The sequence below is a fragment of the Leptodactylus fuscus genome, chromosome 2 (genome assembly GCF_031893055.1).
Source record: "Leptodactylus fuscus isolate aLepFus1 chromosome 2, aLepFus1.hap2, whole genome shotgun sequence".
Lineage (NCBI taxonomy): Eukaryota > Metazoa > Chordata > Amphibia > Anura > Leptodactylidae > Leptodactylus > Leptodactylus fuscus.
The window spans coordinates 25,213,866-25,237,240 of record NC_134266.1 but is presented as its reverse complement, the minus strand read 5'-3'; the positions used below and the strand labels follow the sequence as shown (position 1 = coordinate 25,237,240).

Genomic DNA, 23,375 nt, shown 5'->3' with positions numbered 1-23,375 from the left:
GTGCACCCTTAATATAGGGCCTCTGTATTACTTTTAATGCACCATTATGGTCACATTGAGGGTTGTAGTGTCCTATATAGAGTACAATACAATTGTATTATCACCATGTTGGGGGTTGTAGTGCTCTATGTATACAGTACAATACAGTTGTATTATGGCCATGTTGGGGGTTGTAGTGTTCTATATATACAGTACAATACAGTTGTATTATGGCCATGTTGGGGGTTGTAGTGTTCTATATATACAGTACAATACAGTTGTATTATGGCCATGTTGGGGGTTGTATGGCTCTATATATACAGTACAATACAGTTGTATTATGGCTATGTTGGGGTTGTAGTGTCCTATGTAGAGTACAATACAGTAGAGCTCAACAGAAAAATGGCCTAAGTCCAAAAATCAATATTGTGAGAAAAACGAAATTTAAAGTTTTAGCCTAAAGCAAACGGGCATTATTGTGGAATATATCTATCCAATGTAATCAGCTAATGAACACCGTTAATCCTAATCATAAATTGTATTATTTATTAAAAAAATTGCAGCTTCATGTATAAATATTATTTATTTAATATTATTAATTAATTACTACTATTATTAAACGATGAAGAATAATAATTACCTGCCTCCCTTTTCGGCGCTAAATATGTGCAAAAGTCGATTTAGAGCCTTTTAAACAATAAGACAAAGTTTTTACACTAATATAAACAACAGACCGGAAGTCACGATTTCAATGAAAAAATGACCAACGAGAGTGAAGTAAGTAAGTTTGTATTGGACTTAGGCCATTATTCCATTGAGTGTAAATTCTTCTGCATTGAAATATATGGACTTAGGTCATTAATCCTAGGTACCTTGTAAACCCAATGCATAGAACGAGGTACAAAGAAGCTTTCTAGGTAATAATTTGAAATATGACAAAATGTGGACTTAGGCCATTTTTCCGTTGAGCTCTTCAGTTGTATTATGGCCATGTTGGGGGTTGTAGTGTCCTATGTATACAGTACAATACAGTTGTATTATGGCCATGTTGGGGGTTGTATGGCTCTATATATACAGTACAATACAGTTGTATTATGGCCATGTTGGGAGTTGTAGTGTTCCATATATACAGTACAATACAGTTGTATTAAGGTCACATTGGGGTTTGTAGTGTCCTATGTCATGTCCAGTGCTCAGTAGCGTCTTCGGACCCACTTCCTCTACATATAGGGTCACTTACTTAGCCTGCTGCCCCCCAGCCGATCCCGTAGATTCGCTGGCGCGGTGACAACCTCCCGGGCCGCGCAGTAAATGTAATCACCACACACCAGTAAGCGGCTTCCGTACACACAGAGCCGCAGACTTAGCGCTCGCTCCAGTAATCCTCAAGACGCTGCTGGAGTCCCAATCACTACATGCGGTGACAATGTTCATCTCCAGTGATTTCTATGGGGTGAGCTTATGCCGGAATATCAGTGACTTGCAGACGCCGCGCGCTCGCTTGCTGCAGCCGGGTAATAAATGCCGGGAGTTTTTACATTCTTGAACACGTCCCTAATGAGGAATCTCTTCTTACTTCTTCTAACCACAGGCAGCATTTGCTTGACACAAGATTAAGCCGCGCTATAATGCGACATAACTGCACATCCGCTCTCCCAGGGACAGATCTGCACATCGCTCTTTATTTTATGCTACATTAAGGGCTGAATATAAGAGAGAATTAGGTCTGCTCTGATGGAGGACGTAGCTGGAGGTCTTCTGCTGACTTACTATTAACCTAGTGTTGTCTGAACCACATTTACCATTAGTCAGAACCTTAAAGGGAACGTCTTGTGGATGTCACGCGAGTGCCAGCGATTATATGGAGTCTATAGAAGGGAAATAATCGGCCTTTTTCATGTTCTAAACATTGTAGGTATATACTGTATTGTTATGGTTATAAACTTCCCCGGAGGCGGCCATGTTGGAGACTTGGACTTTGTTCCTGTGTATTCTGTATAGATATTGCAGCGGGGTAGATCTGCTTTATGGCAGCTGCAAAGACGAATTGTAACGTTTTTAAGGCAAATTTTGGGTAAGCTGGGGTGGGTATAAAACAATATATAAAAACATTCACCTACCCCAGCAGTCCATCGACATGTCCAGGATCTGAAAAAAAAAAAAAAATCGAGGCTATAAGAAGATTAGTAACTCCCAGAAACTGAACCGAAGGGTGGCCAAGACCTTACAGCGGTGTAATAAGACAGGTTCCTCTATGAACAGGCCTCGCCATGGTCGACCAGAGAAGTTGAGAGCCGGTGCTCAGCCTCATAGCCAGATAGAGGTATGAGTGCTGCCAACATGGCTGCAGAGGTTACAGAGGTGGGGGTCAGCCTGTCAGCGCCCAGATCATACAATGCCGCACAATGCACCAAATTGGTCTGTGTGGACATCGTCCCAGAAGGAAACTTTTTCTAAAGATGATGCACAAGAAAGCCGAAGACAAGCAGACTAAGGACAAGGATTACTGGGACCATATCCTGTAGTCTGAGGAGACCAAGATAAACTTATTGAGTTCAGATGATGTATGGCGGTAACCAGGCGAGGCGTACAAAGACAAGTGTGTCCTGCCTACAGTCATGGTGCGGGTATCATGGTTGGGGGCCGCATAAGCGCTACCGGCTGTGGGGAGCTACAAGTCACTGGGGGAACCATGAATGCCAACGTAGTATAAAATACTGAAGCAGACCATGATCCCCTCCATACTGGGCCGCAGGGCAGTATTACAACATGATAACCACCCCAAACACCTCCAAGACAACCACTGCATGGCTAAAGAAACTAAGGATAAAGGTTCTGGATTGGCCAAGCATGTCGCCAGACCTAAACCCTATTGAGCACCTGGTGGGTATCCTCAAGTGGGAGGTGGAGGAGCGCAAGGTCTCTAACATCTATCAGGTCCGTGATGTCAACATGGAGGAGGGGAAGAGGATTCCATTGACCACCTGTGACGCTCCAGTGAACTCCATGCCCAAGAGGGTTAAGGCATTGCTGGAAAATAATGGTGGCCGCACAAAGTATTACCACTTGGGGCACAATTTGTCCTGCTCTGCTCATCCTACCCCAATCTACAAAGCAAAGCAAACAGGCTACAAAATAGGTAATATCAGAGCTTTTCTGTAAAAACCAGAATATTTCTGCATTAAACTAATTTTTGAAATAAAATAAAAACTAAAATGAAATAATTTTACTTTACAAGAATACATTCCCTTTAAGAAATTGCGCTTTAATTTTTTTATTTTATTAAATCCATAAATGATTCCCAGGAACTTACTTTTTTTTAGTGCCTGATACTTTCTTAGGCTGAGGTCACACGTGGCAGAAACACAGCAGAAAAAAAACACTGTGCTCTCAGTGTGTGTCACAGCAAAGTGATCAATGATATATCTGCTCCGCTCATTCTGTCCCAACCTACACAGAAAAGCTAACAGGCTACAAAAAATGGGGAACATCAAACCTATTCTGTAAAAAAAAAACTGGAATATTTCTCTATTAAATTATTAAAATTAAAAAAAAAAAGAGAACCGAAATTAAATATTTTCTATTTTCTAAGAACACATGACATTTAATAAAATTTTATTTAATCATTCATTACATTAAATTCACAAATGCCTCCTAGGAACAGACTTCTTTTTTTTTTTTATTCCCTGATACTTTCTTAATTTCAGAGACCCAATGAATCAGTCACCTAAGGGTGCATGCACACTACGTAACGCCGGGCGTGTATGAGAGCCGTACACGCCGGCATTACAGCAGACTGCCGAACACTTCCCATTCACTTCAATGGGAGCGCTCGTAACAGCGGCGTTTACGAGCGCTCCCATTGAAGTGAATGGGAAGTGTTCGGCAGCCCTGCTGTAACGCCGGCGTGTACGGCTCTCATACACGCCCGGCGTTACGTAGTGTGCATGCACCCTAAATCTTCTTTATTGATGTCCAAGAAATATACACACGATGCGTTTCAGGCCTATAATACCCTCTCTCATGTGTAATCAGTGGCGTAACTACCGCCATATCAGCAGAGGCAGCTGCCACAGAGCCCGGGACATTAAGGGCCGGTGACAGCCGCTACCGCTGCTATCATTATCCTCGGGGGTCTTTTCGGACCCCCAAGTATAATGATTGGCAGACCGGGAGAGGTAAGAAACATAAAAAACACTGTTACTTACCTCTCCACGATCCGGGCAGGTCTCCTTCCTGACGTCTCTGACGTCATATGAACCAGGCCTGCGTCCCAGGTCATGTGACGTCCGACGTCATTGAACAAGGACAGCAGCAGAGAAGGCAGCGTAGGACAGGTAAGTAACAGTAATTTTTTATGTTTTTATTCCCCCGGGACTCCGATTATTATACTCTGGGGTCTGAAAAGACCCCAGAGTATAATAATTGTTTATGGGTGTCCACAGTGGGACATAATACTGTGTGCAGGGGCCACTATGGGGCATAATACTGTGTGCAGGGGCCACTATGGGGCATAATACTGTGTGCAGGGGCCACTATGGGGCATAATACTGTGTGCAGGGGCCACTATGGGGCATAATACTGTGTGCAGGGGCCACTATGGGGCATAATACTGTGTGCAGGGGACAATATGGGGCATAATTCTGTGTGCAGGGGCCACTATGGGGGATAATACTGTGTGCAGGGGCCACTATGGGGGATAATACTGTGTGCAGGGGACACTATGGGGCATAATTCTGTGTGCAGGGGCCACTATAGGGGATAATACTGTGTGCAGGGGCCACTATGGGGGATAATACTGTGTGCAGGGGCCACTATGGGACATAATACTGTGTTCAGGGGCCACTATGGGGGATAATACTGTGTGGAGGGCCACTATGGGACATAATACTGTGTGCAGGAGCCACTATGGGACATAATACTGTGTGTAGGAGCCACTATGGGGAATAATACTGTGTGCAGGGGCCACTATGGGGGATAATACTGTGTGAGGGCCACTATGGGACATTATACTGTGTGTAGGAGCCACTATGGGGGATAATACTGTGTGCAGGGGCCACTATGGGATATAATACTGAGTGCAGGGGAAACTATGGGGAATAATACTGTGTGCAGGGGCCACTATGGGATATAATACTGTGTGCAGGGGCCACTATGGGGGATAATACTGTGTGCAAGGGCCACTATGGGGGATAATACTGTGTGCAGGGGCCACTGAGGGACATAATACTGTGTGCAGGGGCCACTATAGGGGATAATACTGTGTGCAGGGGCCACTATGGGGCATAATAGAATGCGCAGAAATGCGTAGGAGGGGGTCGGTCGAGGTCTTCGGCATCGGGGGGGGGGGGGGGGGGGGCCGCCATTCCTAGTTACGCCACTGAGTGTAATGAACTATAATCATGAATAAAACAAACCAAAGGAGGCACGTCAGCATAAAAACATAACAATATCAGATATAGTCAACGTATTTGTCCATCTGGACCTCCATAATAAAACCATTAGGATCCGTGTATGTATACATAAATATACTGTAAACAATACGCAGCCAACGAAGCGGGAGGGGGATAGTTAAAAAAAATGTAATTTGCCATTTACCATTTCCTCTTATATAATTGGCATGGTGATGACTCCGCAATCATATTAGCCCAAAGAGGAACACAAAGGGATATATAATATAGGCCCTATTGGGGTTGGTCTGACCACCTTTGTTCCCAGGTGGATATAAAGTCCTGGTGAAGGGGTACAGGAAATACCCCAAACTCCAAAAGGGGTAGTGATGGATGTTACCAAAAGTCTTCCGTTTATCCTACCATATCAAATAGAAAAAATAATCTGCAGATTTGCTTTGTTAATTACATATAAACATGCTGAATGCGTACCAACCCGACAGCGGTAAGCATATTCGTGTCATTGGTGGACGTGGGGATTGCTTCCCACACAGTTTGCCACCCGCGCACTTCAGTGCCGGAGAGCTGCAGTGTCTCTGTGTGCGAAGTGCACACTCGCAGGGAAGACCCATGCACGCGGCTCCTCGGATCACATAGCCGCCGGCAAGATCGGTGGATGATGACAACGACTGTGTGCGCATGCTCTCGGCGCTAGACTTTGTATTAAAAACAAGTCTCCAACATTCCACTCTTATGGGTAATGCAGAAAAGCCCCAGATCTGGGCTGGATGATGGGGATTCCTCTGGACTGCGTATAAACTCTGTTTAGGGGTTTAGTACTAAGAACAAATAAATAAATGAAGTCTATATGATATGGGCACAAGAATGAATAGTTAGATAAATATATAGAAAAATAAACACAAACATGAAACGAATTGGGTGGCCAATCCCTATGACCATATGGAGTTGCAATGAAGGGTCCTTAATAAATTGCCTTGTCTAGGGGAATGGAAACTAACGGCTGCTCAGGCGCAAAGGAACCCTATTATCAATAATATATTGTACATATATTGATGCACCGGCTTATGCTACAATAAATATGGATAAAAATAACAACTGTATAAATATGTAAAATTCATGACTATAAACAAAGCTTGAATAATAAATACATGAAGAAATAAATATACCGTATATACTCGAGTATAAGCCGAGTTTTGGTGCTGAAAAAGTGCGCCTCGACTTATACTCGCGTCAATATGGTAATTGAAAATGTCACATGACTGGTCCAAGACATCTGTGGGAGGCCTCTGGAACAGCGCTGCTGCCGATAGGTGGTCGGTGAGGCAGCGCTGCCTCCAGGACCGCCCCAAGATGTTTCCAGAGCATCTTCTCTGCCTTGGAAACATCTTAAGGCGGCCCTGGAGACACCGCTGCCTCACCAACCACCTATCGGCAGCAGCGCTGTTCCAGAGGCCTCCCACAGATGTCTTTTACTGCGGACCAGTTAAATTACCAATCGAGTCAATACAGTAATTGACTCGACTGTTTTGACTCGGCTCCAGTCCCGGTCCCCTCCCCCGGCTACAACACACGCCAGGTGACGTGGCCACGTTAGCTCAGCCCCGCACTTGGCGTGTGTCGATAACGTCTTTCTGTGTCAGCACAGGCAACATTATCACGGCCCCTACGCTGAGACGCAGGAGCAGCCGCGGGAGAAGATGAGCAGTGGTGGCAGCAGGAGCAGCAGCGCGAGGTCGGTAAGAATGAGAACTTAATGTTTGTTTGTTGTATAATAGGCCGCTACCTGCTGGAGTATTCCCAGCAGGTATTGGCCTATTTACCAACCTCCCCAGGCCTGCTCACTGCTGACCCTCGTGTCACCTTATACTATAGGCCGTGGAGGCCGGCAGTGAGTAGGACTGAGCCCCAGCCGCGATCCCACTACTGCTATTATTATATGCGGGGATCTTTTCAGCCCCCGAGTATAATAATTGGAGCCCCAGGGGAGGTGAGAGAAACTAAACAGTTTTACTCACCTCTCCAGGATCCAATGTTAATCCTAGCCGGCTTCAGGTCTATATGGTAATATCCCAGATGTCACGTGGTCTGGGATATTACCATATAGGCCCAAAGCCTGTGCTACTAGTAATAGCCTGTTTCTGCTAGCACAGGCTTTGGGCCTGTATGGTAACAGGCTGCTACTGCTACCATAAGGCTTTGGGCCTATACGATAATGCCCCAATGGGGCCTATATTATATACCCCCTTGTGTTCCACTTTGAGCTAATAGGATTGCCATCACCATGCCAAATATATAAGAGGAAATGGTAAATAGCAAATTACATTTTTTAAAAAAAAAATTTTTTAACTATCCTCTCCCCCTCCACTTTGTTGGTTGTGTATTGTTTACAGTATTTATGTATTTTCGGCTCCTAATGGTTTTATGATGATAGATGGAGGTCCAGATGGACAAATACATTGACTATATCTGATATTGTCATGTTTTTATGCTGAGATGCCTCCTTTTGTTTGTATTATGTAGGATTATAGTTCATTGCACTCGAGAACGGGCATTATAGGCCCAAAACGCGTTGTGTATATTTCTTGGACATCAATAAACAAGATTTGGGTTACTGATTCATTGGGTGAAGCGTGGTAATCTTTATCTCTTGGTCCCTCTAACACTTTGATCGATACTGACGGTGGCACAAATCCTGCGGCTACACATCCCCAGGGAGGAACCTCTCGCTAAGTGGTTCTGATGCTTGCTTGGTAGTTGTGAACATCTCACAACCTATGACGGTGAGAGGCTTTCTGCCAGATTAATATTACATTTATCTTACGTTACTTCACCACGTACAGCTCGGTGCTGTTCTTGTTCGTGTTTTGACACTTTCTTAAGGCTCAGGCCACAATTGGGAAACACGGCAGAAAAACAGCAACAGTGGCACCTCTTTAAAAAAGTGGGATTAAAACAAAGTTGTTATACTTTTATCCCTCTATCTAATATAAAAGTAGTTAAATTACTCCCCCGCTTTACTTTAACCCATAAATATCTTCACTGGGCTCTGCTCCATTGATTTCAGCTCAGTTGGAATTTTTTCTCTAGCCCCCACCGTTCCTGAGCAATCAGTGTTTTAGTTTCAGCACCCGATATGCTACTTAGGTTCTCTACTATAAGGTGGGCGGTCCTTGACTAGAACAGACAGACAGGAACCGCCCACCAGACAGCACAGAACATATTTCTGCTGAAACTAACAGCAAGGACAACCCAGGAACGGTGGAGGGGAGAGGAAAGATTCCAATTGCACCAGAATAAGTGGAGCGGCGTCTATTAAAGTTGAAGTTGGTAGAGGTGGTAAAAGGTCCCCTTTAAGATATCATGCTTAGTATTATGCATTAGTATATAGCAAATGTCTTCTTTTTCTCCAGTAAAAGGGCCACTTTAGTCAATGGACTGTTTATGGTATTCCAGCATTTAAGTGAATAAGCCTAAACTGCAGTACCGGACATGGCCTATATAGAAGAGTGGCGCTGTTTCTAGAGAGAAAAACAAAATGAAACACAGAACCTTTTTCCTAATCTCACGCAACAGTCCCGAAATGAAGCCTGACTGACCTCCCATCACTAACTCTGTCAGCCATTTTCACATAAGTACAACATGTTAACAAGCAGGTAAAACCTTTCTTGGAAGTGTGAATGTGTGAAAGCGGAGGCTGCTATATGGTAATTAATCTTGTCCCCATGACAGATATTCCAGCAATAGTGCAGATATTATTGCCGGGGGCTGTAATTACCCGGCACTTAGCAGTAAATGGGAACGCTTGCACAAAGGCCAGCACAGACCTGTTCTCCTAGCAACTCCGAGCCTGACATTGGCTGTGTAAGCTGTAATTACCGAGTCCTCTACATATGGAAGGCGCGGGAACCAAGATACCTTTTGTGTTCCCAAAATAGCAGCACAATAAGTAGGGATCAATTTACATTTCTCTTCTAAAAATAGAACTTTATGCACAAAATTACAACCCAACCAGGTAATATTTAACCTGAGGTTTCCATCCAAAAGCAGTAAACTCCGTCTCGTGTCACTCCGACATCGTTGCTGGCGCCGCACCAGAGGTTACTTAAAGGGCATGTGCAGTTTTGCAAACTTTTTCCTTTGCTTGAATGCATGAAAACATAAAAAATAAGCAACATTGGAAATAGTCTTGGTTAACCCCTTCCTGCTGCAATTTTTTTTATTTTTGAGTTTAAAGTATCCAACTTACAACAGCCATCGGTCTTAGGGCCCCTTCACACGGCGTAAGCGCGCCGCTCATTTAGACCCGTACACACGAGCGCTTCAAAACACATCCCATTCACGTCAATGGAAGCGCGCGTAAAGCCGGCTTTACGCGCGCTCCCATTGAAGTGAATGGGATGTGTTTTGAAGCGTTCGCGTGTACGGGTCTAAATGAGCGGCGTGCTTACGCCATGTGAAGGGGCCCTTATGTTCCCATTCACAGAGTCATAGGAGGACTTCATTTTTGTGGGACAAATTGTACTTGGTAATGGGGCCACACGGTGGCTCAGTGGTTAGTACTGCAGCCTTGCAGCGCTGGAGTCCTGGTGTTCAAATCCCACCAAGGGCAAAAAACCATCCGCAAGGAGTTTGTATGTTCTCCCCGTGTTTGCATGGATTTCCATCCCATATTCCAAAAAGACATACTGATAGGGAGAAATGTACATTGTGAGCTCTATGTGGGGCTCACAATCTACCTTAAAAAAAATAAATAAATTGTACTTGGTAATGGTAGCCTTTAATATTTCATACCATGTACTGGGAAGCTAGAAAATTCAGAACAGGGTAGAATAAGAGAAAAACTTTGTTGGCGCCACGTTCTTATAAGTTTTTCTTTTATGGTGTTCATTGTGCACCCAAAATGAGGCCAGCTGTATTCTGCAAGTTGGCATGATGATATCAAATTTATCACGTTCTGGTTATGTTAAAAAGTCAAAATTTTATTAAAAAAAAATAATTCTTGGAGTTTCCAGATTCTGACACCTGTAACTTATATGGGGTCAGGGGTCTTTTTTTTTTTTTGTAGGGACAGTTGTACTTTCTATTTATACCAATGTGGGGAATGTCTGCTGTTTTGGACACTTCTTATTCAATTTTCTTGGCTGATGAAACTGTGAAAAAAAAAAAAGACAGTTCATCTCGATTTTTAAAATTTTTTATATGCTACTCTATGGGAAAAATATTTTTAGAAGTCTGTAGTTTGGGTTCATTTAGGGAAAAGGGGAGGTGATTAGAACTTTTATTCGTTTTTTTAAACTTTTTACTTTTATTTTTAGACCCCCAAGGAATATCCCTAACTCAGCATACTTCGATGCTAATGCATAGGATGATATCGGGAAATCCATTGAGTTCTATCACATGCTACCTGAAAAGAATTCCCTTTAAGACCAGGGCCCCAGTCCCTGCAAAGTGGATGGGATTCTGGTTAATATCATCCACATATTGCAGAAAAATATCCATAGTGGAAATGTTGCATTTAGAAAAACCATTGTGTTTTTGTAAATCACAGCATGTCAATTATCCCTACAGAAAGTCTGCCATTTCCCATACAGGTATAATAGGGACAGAAAGTCTAAGTTAAGAAAGGCTATTCTTCTACCTTTAGATGTCTTCTCCGCACCGCCATTCGGTAGAAATACCGGTGTCTTCAGTATGCAAATGAGTTCTCGCGCAGCACTGGGGGCGGGCCCCAGCACTGAAACAGAACTGGGGGAGTCCCCAATGCTGCAAGAGAACTCTCCAGCACCGCCTCCATCGTCTTCTTCCTGCAATGGCTTCAAACTTTTAGGCATGCGCAGTCGGACCTCGGAAAGAGCCGACTTCACATGCCTGCCTGGTGTAAGCGGCCACAAGAATGGCCCCGCGCATATGCAATCGGCTCTGCCCAAGGCCTGAAGGCAGAGCTAACTGCGCATGCGTAGAAGTTTGACTACAGCGTCGGAAGACGACGTTGGGAGAGGCCGTTCCAGAAGAAGATGGAGGCGGTGCTGGAGAGTTCTCTCGCTGCATTGGGACCACCCCCAGTGCTGCAAGAGAACTCATTTGCATTCCGAAGAAAACCGAGATTTCTACCGAACGGCGGTGCAGAGAAGACATCTAAAGATAGGAGAAGAATAGTCTTTCTTAAGGCTATTCCTACGTGTTAGTCAGAAAAAAAACCCAAAATATTTTAATGATAGGATCCCTTTAAAGTGGCCCTTCAATGATAGAACAAATGAATAGTGCAGGTGAATATGAGAAAGTTTGTAATATATCTGATTAAAGAAATCTGTTTCCTTCTCCACTTATTAGGTTGAGTTAGTTTTACATAGAAGTCTATGGACAGCAAAAGGGAAGAAATTGGCAGCCAAAAAGACAAAATTGCAGCTGCTAAGCACTGCTACACAAAGTGATACATCTTGACGCTGCCCTTTCAAGATTAGACTTTCCACTGTACAGAATGAACCAATAAATCAGTTAGTAACAGACTCCTCCCTTTCCGCTCCATAGACTTCTGTATGTAAGAGTAGGGAGACTGATTCAAGGTAGATAAAAAGTCTGAGTGGAGATAAGGAGGGGGCGCCTGCATAATAAGTGGAGAAGGAAATTTCTTTAATAAGATATTTTGCTAATTTTCTTATATTCACCTGCACTATTCATCAATGAAGTCATTTGACATTTGGAGGTCCAATTTAAAGAAGTACTCCATCAATTTTTGACTAATATAGTGCAGTATAGGGTATTACTTATGGCTACTGTAGGTTTCTTGTATACGGTGTACCTGTTTTGAGTACCACTTGTCTATCATCTTTCCTTCCTCCACTGTTATTATGCCCCCATGTAGTCATTGGCTGCAGGGCAGGCAGATTTCCATCACAGGCAGCCATAGATGAGTGACCGAACTGATGTCCCCCAATTAACACCGTTTAGTCTCAATGTATCCGAAGTGATGCTGCTTCATCCATTTCCTCTGCCTCCTGCGGATAGCTTTCTCCCTGTCAGCTCTTAAAAGCAGGAGGCAGAGGAGAGCAGTATGAAGCATCAGGTTATAGAAATACACTGGAGATTCTGCACAAAGCACACACAGCATAGACAAGCAACGTGAGTCATGGGGTCATTTTATAACTGTGGTTATTTTATGGACTCATTACTTTACTGCTGTTCTGTTCCCAGAATGATCGCTTCAGCAGTACTGGAGGGGTATAAGGAGGAACAAGGAGGGTTGGGCCTGGTGAGGAGGCGTTTAACAGTCACCAGGGTAGAACTGATGGGCAATGATGTCACCCTGTAGCTCAGAGGGGGTCAGACACACAATAGAGACTGGACTGGTAGTCAGACTAGAGATCACATGATAAAAAGGGTTCAAAAGTGGATGGATACAACTGGGATGCTGGCGAGTTGGCATCATGTGTCCAGACACTCCCCCATTTCTGAGTGCTTAACATACCACCTTTTGGACATGCAGTAGAGGCAGCCATTTTGTGCGCCATGCTTTAATTTTATTCCAGCCATCTGAATGCGGCACTGTGCCGGTGCCAACGAACAGTGTTTTTGTGTGTTTTGCTCACTGCCATCTCTTCCTCAGGCTGCTTGAACCACAGCTTCAGGTGGAAGGCAGCGTGATATCATTTTACTTGTCCTAAAAACAGAAACAAAAAAATTCTTCAAAAACCTCTCTTTTCATTTTCACGCTTACACACTTGGGGGATCTTGTCACACTAAAATGACATCATTCTGCTTTCCAGGTCACGGATGTTTTAGAGACTCGACTACGAGGTCAAGGAGTAGTGAAGAAAACACAGTTGAGGGATAAACTGTACACTTATTTATTAAGCTGCGTTTATATACAGATTAAAAGGGAGTATGACAAAATACATTTTGTGGTGAACGTAATCCTTAAATCTACAGTAAAGAATACAAAAATATGCCACTTTCAGAGGCAAACTAATTGCCACTCAATTCCATTCCAAGGATTACAAAGTAGTAACTTGATATATTTTTTTCATTTTTCTTTTTTAAAGACACCAAAAAAACAAAAATAAAATAAAAAACCTTTCAATTTGGACACCTGCAAAAAAGTACTGAACTTCGATGCAGCAGACTACTAAAATCTAGAACACTTTTTTTTGGAATTTTTTTTTTTCCAGCAGGGAAAAACGACCCCCTCCCTTCCCCCCCTTTCTTACAAAATACGATATTATTCAGCTTTGCTATGGTCAGATTCTATGAGAAAACTATAAACAGCAGGTTCTTGTAATGAGTGTTCCTAACATGCCCGAAAAAGAAGAATTGTGTCCTCGACACATCCAAGTGCTCAGAGTGAGTTTTTTTTTTTTTTTTTTTTAACGATAGCAAAGAATCGGTTGATACAGTAACATTGAAGTAAAGCTGGCTTTGGCATTCAATATATATTTATATATATATATATATATTTATATATATGTGAACTAAGAAATATATTTTTTTATTTTAGAGATCTCATTTCCGATGAGCAAAATATACGCTGTATATATTGTTACTTTGTATAAATATATTTCTGATTTTTTTTTTCTTCCCATCAAACAAAAAAAAAGGGCACATCATGTCGCTAATCGTCTACTTTTTGTGAAACCGATGCTAAAAGTCGACTTTCGGTAAGGCAAAAAAAAGGCAAACTGAGCCAGCGCAACGCCCTCCCTCCCCCCCATCCCCTCCTCTCTATATACCCAAGATCGGACCGTTCCAACTCCAAACCATCGAAACCTAGCAAGGCCTTCACTGAGCAACTGAAGTTAAAGGCATTTGTGAGTTCATCTAACCGACAGAGCACATCTCTTAAAATGTAGGTAAACAAGACAACCAAAAAAAAAAAATTTTTTTTGTGTGTAGTGAATGTCACCATTAGTGGAAAAAAAAAAAAAAAATAACTGTACATCATTCGGAAAAAAACAAACAAAATTTTAAAAAATCATGCCCCTTTGACATTTTGTAAGATAGCTTCACTACAGATACAGTCTACAAAATCTTGCAGAAAAAAGAATGAACTGCATAGAAAACTGCAAATTTCAAATTCTATTTTTTTTCCATAAATAATAAAAAAAAAAAAAAAAAAAAAAAAAAGCAAAAAGTAAAGAGTCTGAGCAGAAATTATTCAACTGTTTATCATACATAAGACTGCATGACTATAATACAAAGGGCGTTTCTTTTTGTCATTTTAACGTTACAATATACACAGCAAGTCCGGACTAGATCGTACAATCTGAACACAGGTATAGGTACCTTTTTTTTTTTTTTTTTTTCTTTTTTAATTTTTATTTTTCCCATGCTGTTTCTTTACAATGCACAGACGTCCTGTAACCAAACTGTGTAGAAAAGCAGACAAAACTGGACTGTACCATGGTGTCAGAGCGGGTGGGTTTCCATTTTAATTTTTTTTTTTGCTGTTTGGACTCTAATAGGGCGAACATAAGAGTTGTCATAGGGTACAGACTTCTTATATCTAAAAGTCTGTTCTCCTATGAAGAGGGAACACTAGCGGCCATCACCTGTATGGATCCAGAGCAACAACTTTTTAGATCTTTTAGAGACCATAGAGAGGGGAAAAAAAGAGAAAATTAGAATTAAAAAAAATTTTAAATATTTTTTTTTAAAAAATTTATCACACTAAACAAGCAAAAATTGGAGGTCCCTATGGAAATTGTACTGTATTACATTATCAGCCAAAAATCTAAAATGATCATTGGCCGATTTAAGAGGTCAAACATTTGAATAACTGGTGCCAAAAGATCTAAAAAGTTGTTGAGATCACTCCCAGGGGCTACAGCGCCCTCATGTTATGGGAGAACAGACTTTAATATACACAAAAGTCTGCCTCCCATAACACACTCATTTATAGTAAGCCTGGAATTTTTTTTTTTATCACAAAATAGCTGTAAGTTTTATACCATATACGTCTGATTCCCTCTGTTTCAAGATAGATTTTTTTTCTAAACAGTGGCCTATGAACAAACATTAAAAACAAGCAATATGGGAACTGGTTAAAAGAAAATTCAACAAATCATTACATCATGATGGTTAAAAAGAAAAAGAAAAAAAAAAAAAAAAAACACCCCAAAAACTTAGAAACCGCTCCATGGTTACCTTCACTTCACAGGAGCTGGAATTTTAAGAATATATGTGTAAAAATGTCTAAATATACATACATATATTTATACATTTTTTTTCTACATTACAAATTTAAAAAAAAATAAAAAAAATTAAAAATTGGAGCAAAATTCACATGAAATCACCCTTTCAGATACACACTTGTCAAATATGCTGGCCTTACAGGATTTCACAATTTTTACTTATTATATATAGTAAAAATAATTTACCAGAAAAAAAAAAAAATTAAAAAATTGTGAACATACCCATAAAGAAATTCTGCTTGGAAAAAAAATATTGAATCAAAAAGTGTTTGAATATAAACTCTACATTTTGGGGCAGATTGATTAATAAAACTAGACTAGAATTTTGATACTGCAGCCACTTTTTGGCAAAGGCCATGGCTTTATGGGGTGGGGGTTTATTTTTAAAAGGGATGTGGCTTAAAATGTGCCAAATTGCAAAATTTTAGTGCAAAAAATGTGTCTAAAGCCCAGTTCACATTTACGTTCAGGCCATTCCCTTCCCCTCTCTCTTCTCTAAGCATTTTTCGTGCAGAAATTACAAGGTCCCCCATTCATAGCCTATGGGGTCTGCAGGTTTCCTGAAGGTAACCGCTTTTTTTATGCGGACAGGTTTCCGTTCAGGGGGTTCCCAAGCGGACTTCCTGAACAGAAACCCGAATGCAGATGTGAACCGGGCCTTTAACAAGTCAACCAAGAGGTGGTATAAAATAAGACAGAAGTGTCTACAGAGGTGCCCAATTTACCAAGCGGCATGATCGATTTGGGGCATCTAGGCCAATTGTAGTGGCCTAAATTTATATATTCACCATAGTAACTTTGAGAACAACAACTGGTAAGGCTTGTGCAATATCCCAAAAGGAGGGACAGTAAGATTACAAGGTACCACGGCCTTCGAAGTAGCCACAAAGACAGAATATAACCTCAAACCCTGGTTATAGGCCCACAAAACATGACCCATTATGGTAGAACGAGCAGGACACCCCTACATATAGTATTGAATGGCCCAATCCTTACGGTTATATGAGATGCAAATGGAGCTAAAAAATAAAAAAAAATATACAATGTAAAATACATAATTAAAATTTTTAAAAAGTTTACATGAACATTACAGGGGCTAAATTCAATTAAATGAAGTTTATACTCGAACCCTAAATTTCACATTCTTTAATATATTTGTTTTTAATAAAAAAAATTGGAAGCCAGACAATTCCCTTAAAACCTTTAAAAAAATGATAGAAAACTTTTAATACTCATGAATATCGCTTTATACCTCGGACAGCCTGAATATATTCTCGAATGACGTGAAAACACTAAAGACAAGGTTCATTCAATGTTCGGTACAGAAATTACTGCAAAAATTTTGCTAATTGTTTTTTTTTTTTTACAACAGTTCCAGTTTTGTTGAAGCTATAATACAGCCATAATTGTCAACTGAAGGGTTAAAAAAAAGGTTGTAATGTACACCTTGTGTCAAAGTGCGATACTGCTACATTATTGGTTACAGACATCTATGTGCTATAAAAACAGCTTTGGTACAATAAATTATCAAAAAAAAAAAAATTAAAATAATTTTTTTTTTTTGTAAAATTCACAGCATAATTGTGAGGCAAAAAATAAGCAGTCACATAAAATTCTGCATTTCTTTTTTTGTCATTTTTTTTTTTCTTAAAAACGTTCCAAGATGAACAGAAGACATCTTTGTGCAGAAGTAATGGTGGAGATACTACGTGCTTTGAAAGAAAAAAAAAAAAAGAAAAAAAATTAAAAAAAAAAAGGAAAAAAAATAAAATAAAACTGAGGATAGGAAAATAAAGCAGGAAAAGGACACGTGTAGCCATTCCCAAACGCAAATCACTATTTTCCGTAACCTTCAACCATAAGTCAGCTTTATGACGCAAGCAAAGTGACCTGGGGAGGGGAGAGAAAAAATTGGAAATAAAAACCCTCTTCGATTAGTGGGTCACAAAAGTCTATTTTTTATTCTTATTTATTTTAAAAGAAAGGCCTCTTGAATTACCCCATTCTGTGTTTTCAGCATTAAGGACTGCAGAAAAAAAAAAAAAAAAAAAAAAAAAAATACATGTCTGAAAGAGATTGCATCTGAAGCGGCAGGCTCTTATAACTTAGAGTCCGATTCCATAAGGCCAAAGGTTATCCCAAACACTTAGACCTCCCCAGGACTGGCCACAACCGACCGACTGATTGCTTTTCAGTGCACCTTTAAAAAAAATTATTAAAAAAAAAAAAAAAAAAAGAGACAGGTTCATAATTTTTTTTTCCCCGTTTTATTTTTCATAAGCTGACCCACGTAGATCCCAATAAATGGCTGCTTTTTGTTTCCCAGCTCGGTGCTGGGAGACGCTGATGACCGCCACTTTGCACGTTGACTTTGTTGGTGCGACAATTTTTTTATTTTATTTTGACCGTCCCTTTTTTTTTTTTTTTTTTTTTTTCTTTTTTTGTACGTGGAAACCTATGGATTTTGACGAAGGTCCTTCCTTACGGTACTGCATCTGTCTGTGACCATCTTTTGTTGGACATGTCAAGCCCCAAAAAAGGACTTGTAAAGAAAGGAGGAGAGGGGGGTTCATTTATATATATATATATATATAGATATATTTTTTTTAATATATAATGTTGCTTTTTTTTCTTTTTTTAAATCATGTTGGCATCTGACTATGTTCAGTATAACTTACTATGGTTAAAATATACAAATATATATGTATGTACAAATACATATATAATTTTTATAAAATAATTGCAATAAGAGTGTACATGGGGTGGGGAGGAGTAAAGGGGGTATCGGGTTGTGGGTGGGGAGCAAAAAGTAAGAGGCGGTAACCTCCGGAGCTTTCCAATAAGGTGGATTTGGACACAGCTCTAAAAAAATAAAAATAGTTTCAACTTCATTGTCCCTTTGCAATCGTTTCAAGTTTACAAAAATAGTCAGCTTTTCCCTGTTGTAGCGGTTAAGTGTGTTTATCTCCTTCTGATTAAAGCAGCTTTTGCACTTTGTTTTTTTTTTTTCTTTTTTTTTTTTTTTTTTTTGAAAAAAAAAAAAAACAAACAAAACGCAAAAACAAACAAACAAAAAAAAACAAAAAAACCACCACGTCTTAAAAAGTAAAAAAAAAGAAAAATACACACAAGAAACAAACCTAAATTGAATTTAGTCACGAGCTAGCCACAGGACTTTGCTGAACACAAACTCCTGTCATGGGAGACTCTTCTCTATCGATCCCTTGCCTCATTGTCAGATGTCCCTCAGTTACATAGTGGGCGGGGCCTGTATTTGCAGAATATTGGTACGTCGGATGGCCGGTAATGCCAGTCTCTTGGCGAGGATTTGAATAGACTGTTAAATTAACATCCATAGTTCCATTCTGTCCAAAGTCCAAGGTATTAGCAGCCATGGGGCGATTTTGGTAGGCCTGATTGCCTTGGTTGCCAGTAGACGAGGAAGATGTTGAGGAAGAAGTAGTTGAGGAAGACAAAGATGTCATGGAGTGGTGGCTGTGCCCAACTTCCATAGAATCTTGGGTGGAGGAGCTATTTGAAGGAGAGTTGTAGATCCTGGACCTCGTCCGGCTACCCAATGATTGCTGTCCATGGTGGTGGTGGTGATGATGATGGTGGTGACTATTCCCATGATGATGTGGTACATTTTGCTGTGAAGGGGGGACATGAAATGTGGTTTCTTGGACTGGGTGGGTTTCAATGGTAACTTGTGTGGGGGCTTCAGTGACAGTCCAACCCACCGGTGGAGGAAACGGTTGTCGAACCTGGAAAAAAAAAAAAAAAGAAGAAGAAAGTGGTCAGGCTGGAATTATATCTAAGTGTTATATGTACATTTCAGTATGGTGGACAGATGAGGAATGGGTCTTATACTTTCAGCTTCTGCAGGACTGGTCATTGGTATGTGAACCCATGGGGGGTCCGGGCAGCTGGAACCCACCTGATGCTGGAAGAAACTGCACTACTAATAGGACAAAGAGCTGCAGTACCCTGGTGCCACCAATATACAAAGGACATGGTCTGGAGCTCTGCTCCAACTACTTGAATATTTTGCGCTTCTCCTGGCCAGATCAGTTTGGTGATCCATCAGTCAAAGCCAATCAACCCCTTCCAGGTAAGATATTGATAACCCATCGACAAACCAGGTACAGGAATGCTACTACTAGCGGAACAATTCTGCACTACCTGCCCATAGCAGTGATAGCCACCCATGTTTGGCTATTGTTCTCGGATATGTCTGTTCACATTCATCCCAGTGTGACCCCCGAGTGTCAGGTACAATACTGCCCTCTGGGGATAGAGAAAGGCTATACCACCATCTAGTGCCCAAATAGAGTGACGCTACACAGTCCTTGTTTCCTTACTCGCCATGCCCACACTACTAGCAGTAAGAAGAGAAATGGAGAGATCCACAATCTGTAATCCTAACGACATCGTGTAAGATTTTTGCAGAATTTTTGGCTCCTTCCATAACTCCTTTATAGTTGAATGAAGTTATTCAGGGGCAAATGTTTTTTTCTGGGCATTAGCAATTGATGACCCCATCTTAGGAACGGTCATCACTTGAAGACTTGCAGGGATCCAACAGCCTAAGCACCGCTTCTAACTCCAGTGACATGACCACGTGAATTAGTCACATGGCTTGATCACAGCTCAGTTCTATTCAATTGAATGGCCTGAGCTGCAATACCAAGCACGGCCACTATACAATGTTTGGCATATGCCGCGCACTTACCTGAGGACTGTGTGTCTCACAATCCATAGCTTGTACAGCAGCAGTAAAATGCCCTCCGCTATGTCTGTGCTGATGAGTCGGATCAGACCTCGCTCTTCCACTGTTACTTGTCCCAGAAGAGCCACCTAGTAAACGCAAGAAATATTGTGGATCAAGCTGAAGTCAAGTAAGAAACCCGCGAAAGCTTCTAAAAAGAAAGATGTAAGTAAGGGTAGACAATTCTTCACATCTGTATCTATGCTGGAGGAGTGGAGCAGACTAGGCGGCCTTTCAATAAGCAAAAACCTGATGGGACTGAACCTCACGGCACAAAAACCCACCTATAGCCCAGGAAGATGTTAAAAGATGGAAATGGGTGTGCAGGATTAGAAACACCGGGATATCTCTGTATTCTGCATTTTTACCTCTACAGGCACGATCTTTATTATGAGCTGGTGGGATGGAGACCAGCTGGTAAGAAGTCTCCCATATTCTGCACACAGACGGTAGAGGAGAATCTGCTCCATTACTCACCCACAAGCAGCAGCGCTCAGGAAGACATTATAGAAAAGTACTGACCCCTACCAATGTGGATACAGCACAAGGTAGAGCAGAGGTTTCTGCCTCCCCCACACATAATCCATCTTGGGGGACCAAAATGGATTCAGGAGAGATTTAAAGGGGTTGTCCCGTCACAAGGATCCTATCTGTAATGCTTGTTAACCCCTTCCCGACATGCGCCGTAATAGTACGGCGCGTGTCGGGTCTGTAACTATGGCGACCGCCCGGGAGCCGGGTGGCCGTCATACCCGCCGGGTGTCTACTGCTTTAAGCAGTAGACAACCGGCTCTCATGCCTCCGATCGGTCCCCGGACCGATCGGAGGCATTAACCCCTCCGGCGCTGCTGTCAAAGGCGCCGGAGGCGCATGGACGCCGCCATTTTGGCAAGGATTGCTGGCTCCTGGAGCATGCTCCAGGGCCGACGTCATGTTGCAGTGACAGCCGGGAGCCTTGTTAAAGGCTCCCAGCCGGTCTGCAAATTCTCTCTTTTGCAGGCTGGTGTATACAGCCTGCAAAAGAGATGATGCTTTTTTGCAATGCATTGCAATGCATTAGCATTGTAATGCATTGCATTAGTGATCAGACCCCCTGGGGTTCAACACCCCCTAGGGGGTCTAATAAATGCAAAAAAAAAATAAAAAAAAAAAGTAAAAAAAAATATAAAAAAATATAAAAAGTATTAAAAGTTCAAATCACCCCCCTTTCCCTAGAACAAATATAAAAGTAGTTAAAAACTGTGAAACATATACATGTTAGGTATCCCCGCGTCCGAAATCGCCCGCTCTACAAATCTATAAAAATATTTTTCCTGTTCGGTAAACGCCGTAGCAGGAAAAATAGTCAAAAGTGCCAAACCGCCGTTTTTTCACTGTTTTAATTCTGATAAAAATTTGAATAAAAAGTGATCAAAGCAATAACATTTCCCGAAAATGGTAGAACTAAAAAGTACACCCGGCCCCGCAAAGAAAGACGCCCTATACATCCCCGTACACGCACGTATAAAAAAGTTACGGCCGTCGGAATATGGCGACTTTTAGAAAAAAAAAATTTTAACACCATTTTGGAATTTTTTTTAGGGGTCAAAATGTAAATAAAACCATATAAATTTGGTATCCCTGGAACCGTACCGAAACACAGAATATAGGGGACATGTCATTTTGGTTGCACAGTGAACGCCGTAAAACCAAAGCCCGTAAGAAAGTCGCAGAAATGCATTTTTTCTTCAAATCCACCCCATTCTGAATTTTTTTCCTGCTTCCCAGTACATTATATAGAATAATTAATGGTGGCATCATGAAGAAAAAATTGTCCCGCAAAAATTAAGACCTCATATGACTCTGGGAGCGGAGAAATAAAAAAAGTTATGGGGTTTAGAAGGAGGGGAGTCAAAAACGAAAATCAAAAAATGCCATCGGCGGGAAGGGGTTAATGTGAATGTAAGACTTTTCCTAAATACACTGCTTCAGCAAAACTGCTTTGTTTGGCCACTATCTCACTTTATTCATTTTTTTGTGGCCACAGCCCTGACCTAGCTGCTCCTGAGTCAAGTGATGTGTCAGCCTGCTCTCAGGGGGAGGGAGGAGGGGCTAAGTGCACGGGAGCGAGCCTGGAGAGGGGGGGGGTAGTTTACCCTTTGGGGGACAGGTGAAGCCAGCAACTTCGCTATGCTTCTGCCCTGCATGAAGCCAGCAGCGGCAGAAGCGATGCTGTTATTCCGCTCCTCCGCCCCGGAATAGCAGCATCGCTTCTGCCGCTGCTGGCTTCATGCAGGGCAGAAGCATAGCGATGTTGCTGGCTTCACCTGTGCCGGCGTCTAACTCCCCGGCATCCGCTGTAATAGGCGGATGCTGGGGACTGTTAGACGCCGGCACAGGCACATCGCTATGCTTCTGCCCTGCATGAAGACAGCAGCGGCAGAAGCGATGCTGTTATTCCGCTCCGGGGTCACATATGCAAAGCCAAGCGGCGAGATGCCGCCGGCCCTGCGTGCAAGCTCATACACCAGTCTAGCCTTCACAATGCTAATACAGACCCGCAGGGTGTCGGGTCTGTATTCGCATTGTGAAGGGTAGACTGGTGTATGAGCGCGCACGCAGGGCCGGTGGCATTTCGCCGCTTAGCTTTGCATATGTGACCCCGCCCACCAATGACGAAACAAAGCCGGAAGACAGAAGATTTTAGAGGAACGAAGACGGGTAAGTATGCGACGTGGGAGTACCCCTTTAAGAGAGAGTTGAGGAAGAATGGGTTAAGAGTAAGATCCTGATAAATAAGGGAAGAAGCGGTTTTCTGAAAAGTTTCTTATATTTGCGTGTATCTGAAAGCTTGACAAATGATTTCCCCATAACTCAGAAGCAGCTTTATATCATTATATTACCAGCTCTGTGCAGCACCTTTGTGTTAATGCTGCCAGGGCTTACTGCGGAGAAGACGACCATGTAAAGGTGTACAGTTCTCATGATTCCTCTCCCTTCTCACAAACACTGCCTTTAATTATAGCTTCCTACATGTCCTATTACCCAATGTCA

At 41.8% G+C, this 23,375-nt stretch overlaps 1 protein-coding gene across 3 annotated transcripts in view; it reads right to left on the bottom strand.

Moving 5' to 3' along the window:
• Positions 1 to 12,703: 12,703 nt before the first annotated feature.
• Positions 12,704 to 23,375, bottom strand: part of DYRK1A (dual specificity tyrosine phosphorylation regulated kinase 1A) — a 59,484-nt gene continuing 48,812 nt past the window's right edge. Inside the window, exons 11-13 of one of the 3 annotated variants that reach the window (XM_075263523.1) lie at positions 20,307 to 20,431; positions 18,715 to 19,338; positions 12,704 to 13,047 (exon numbers count right to left, since the gene is read on the bottom strand). In XM_075263523.1, coding sequence (XP_075119624.1) covers positions 18,730 to 19,338; positions 20,307 to 20,431 — 734 coding nt within the window. In that variant the 3' untranslated portion in view covers positions 12,704 to 13,047; positions 18,715 to 18,729. Of the gene's footprint in view, positions 13,048 to 17,238; positions 19,339 to 20,306; positions 20,432 to 23,375 lie in introns of those variants that run through there. The other 2 variants (XM_075263522.1, XM_075263521.1) reach the window with 2 other exon arrangements.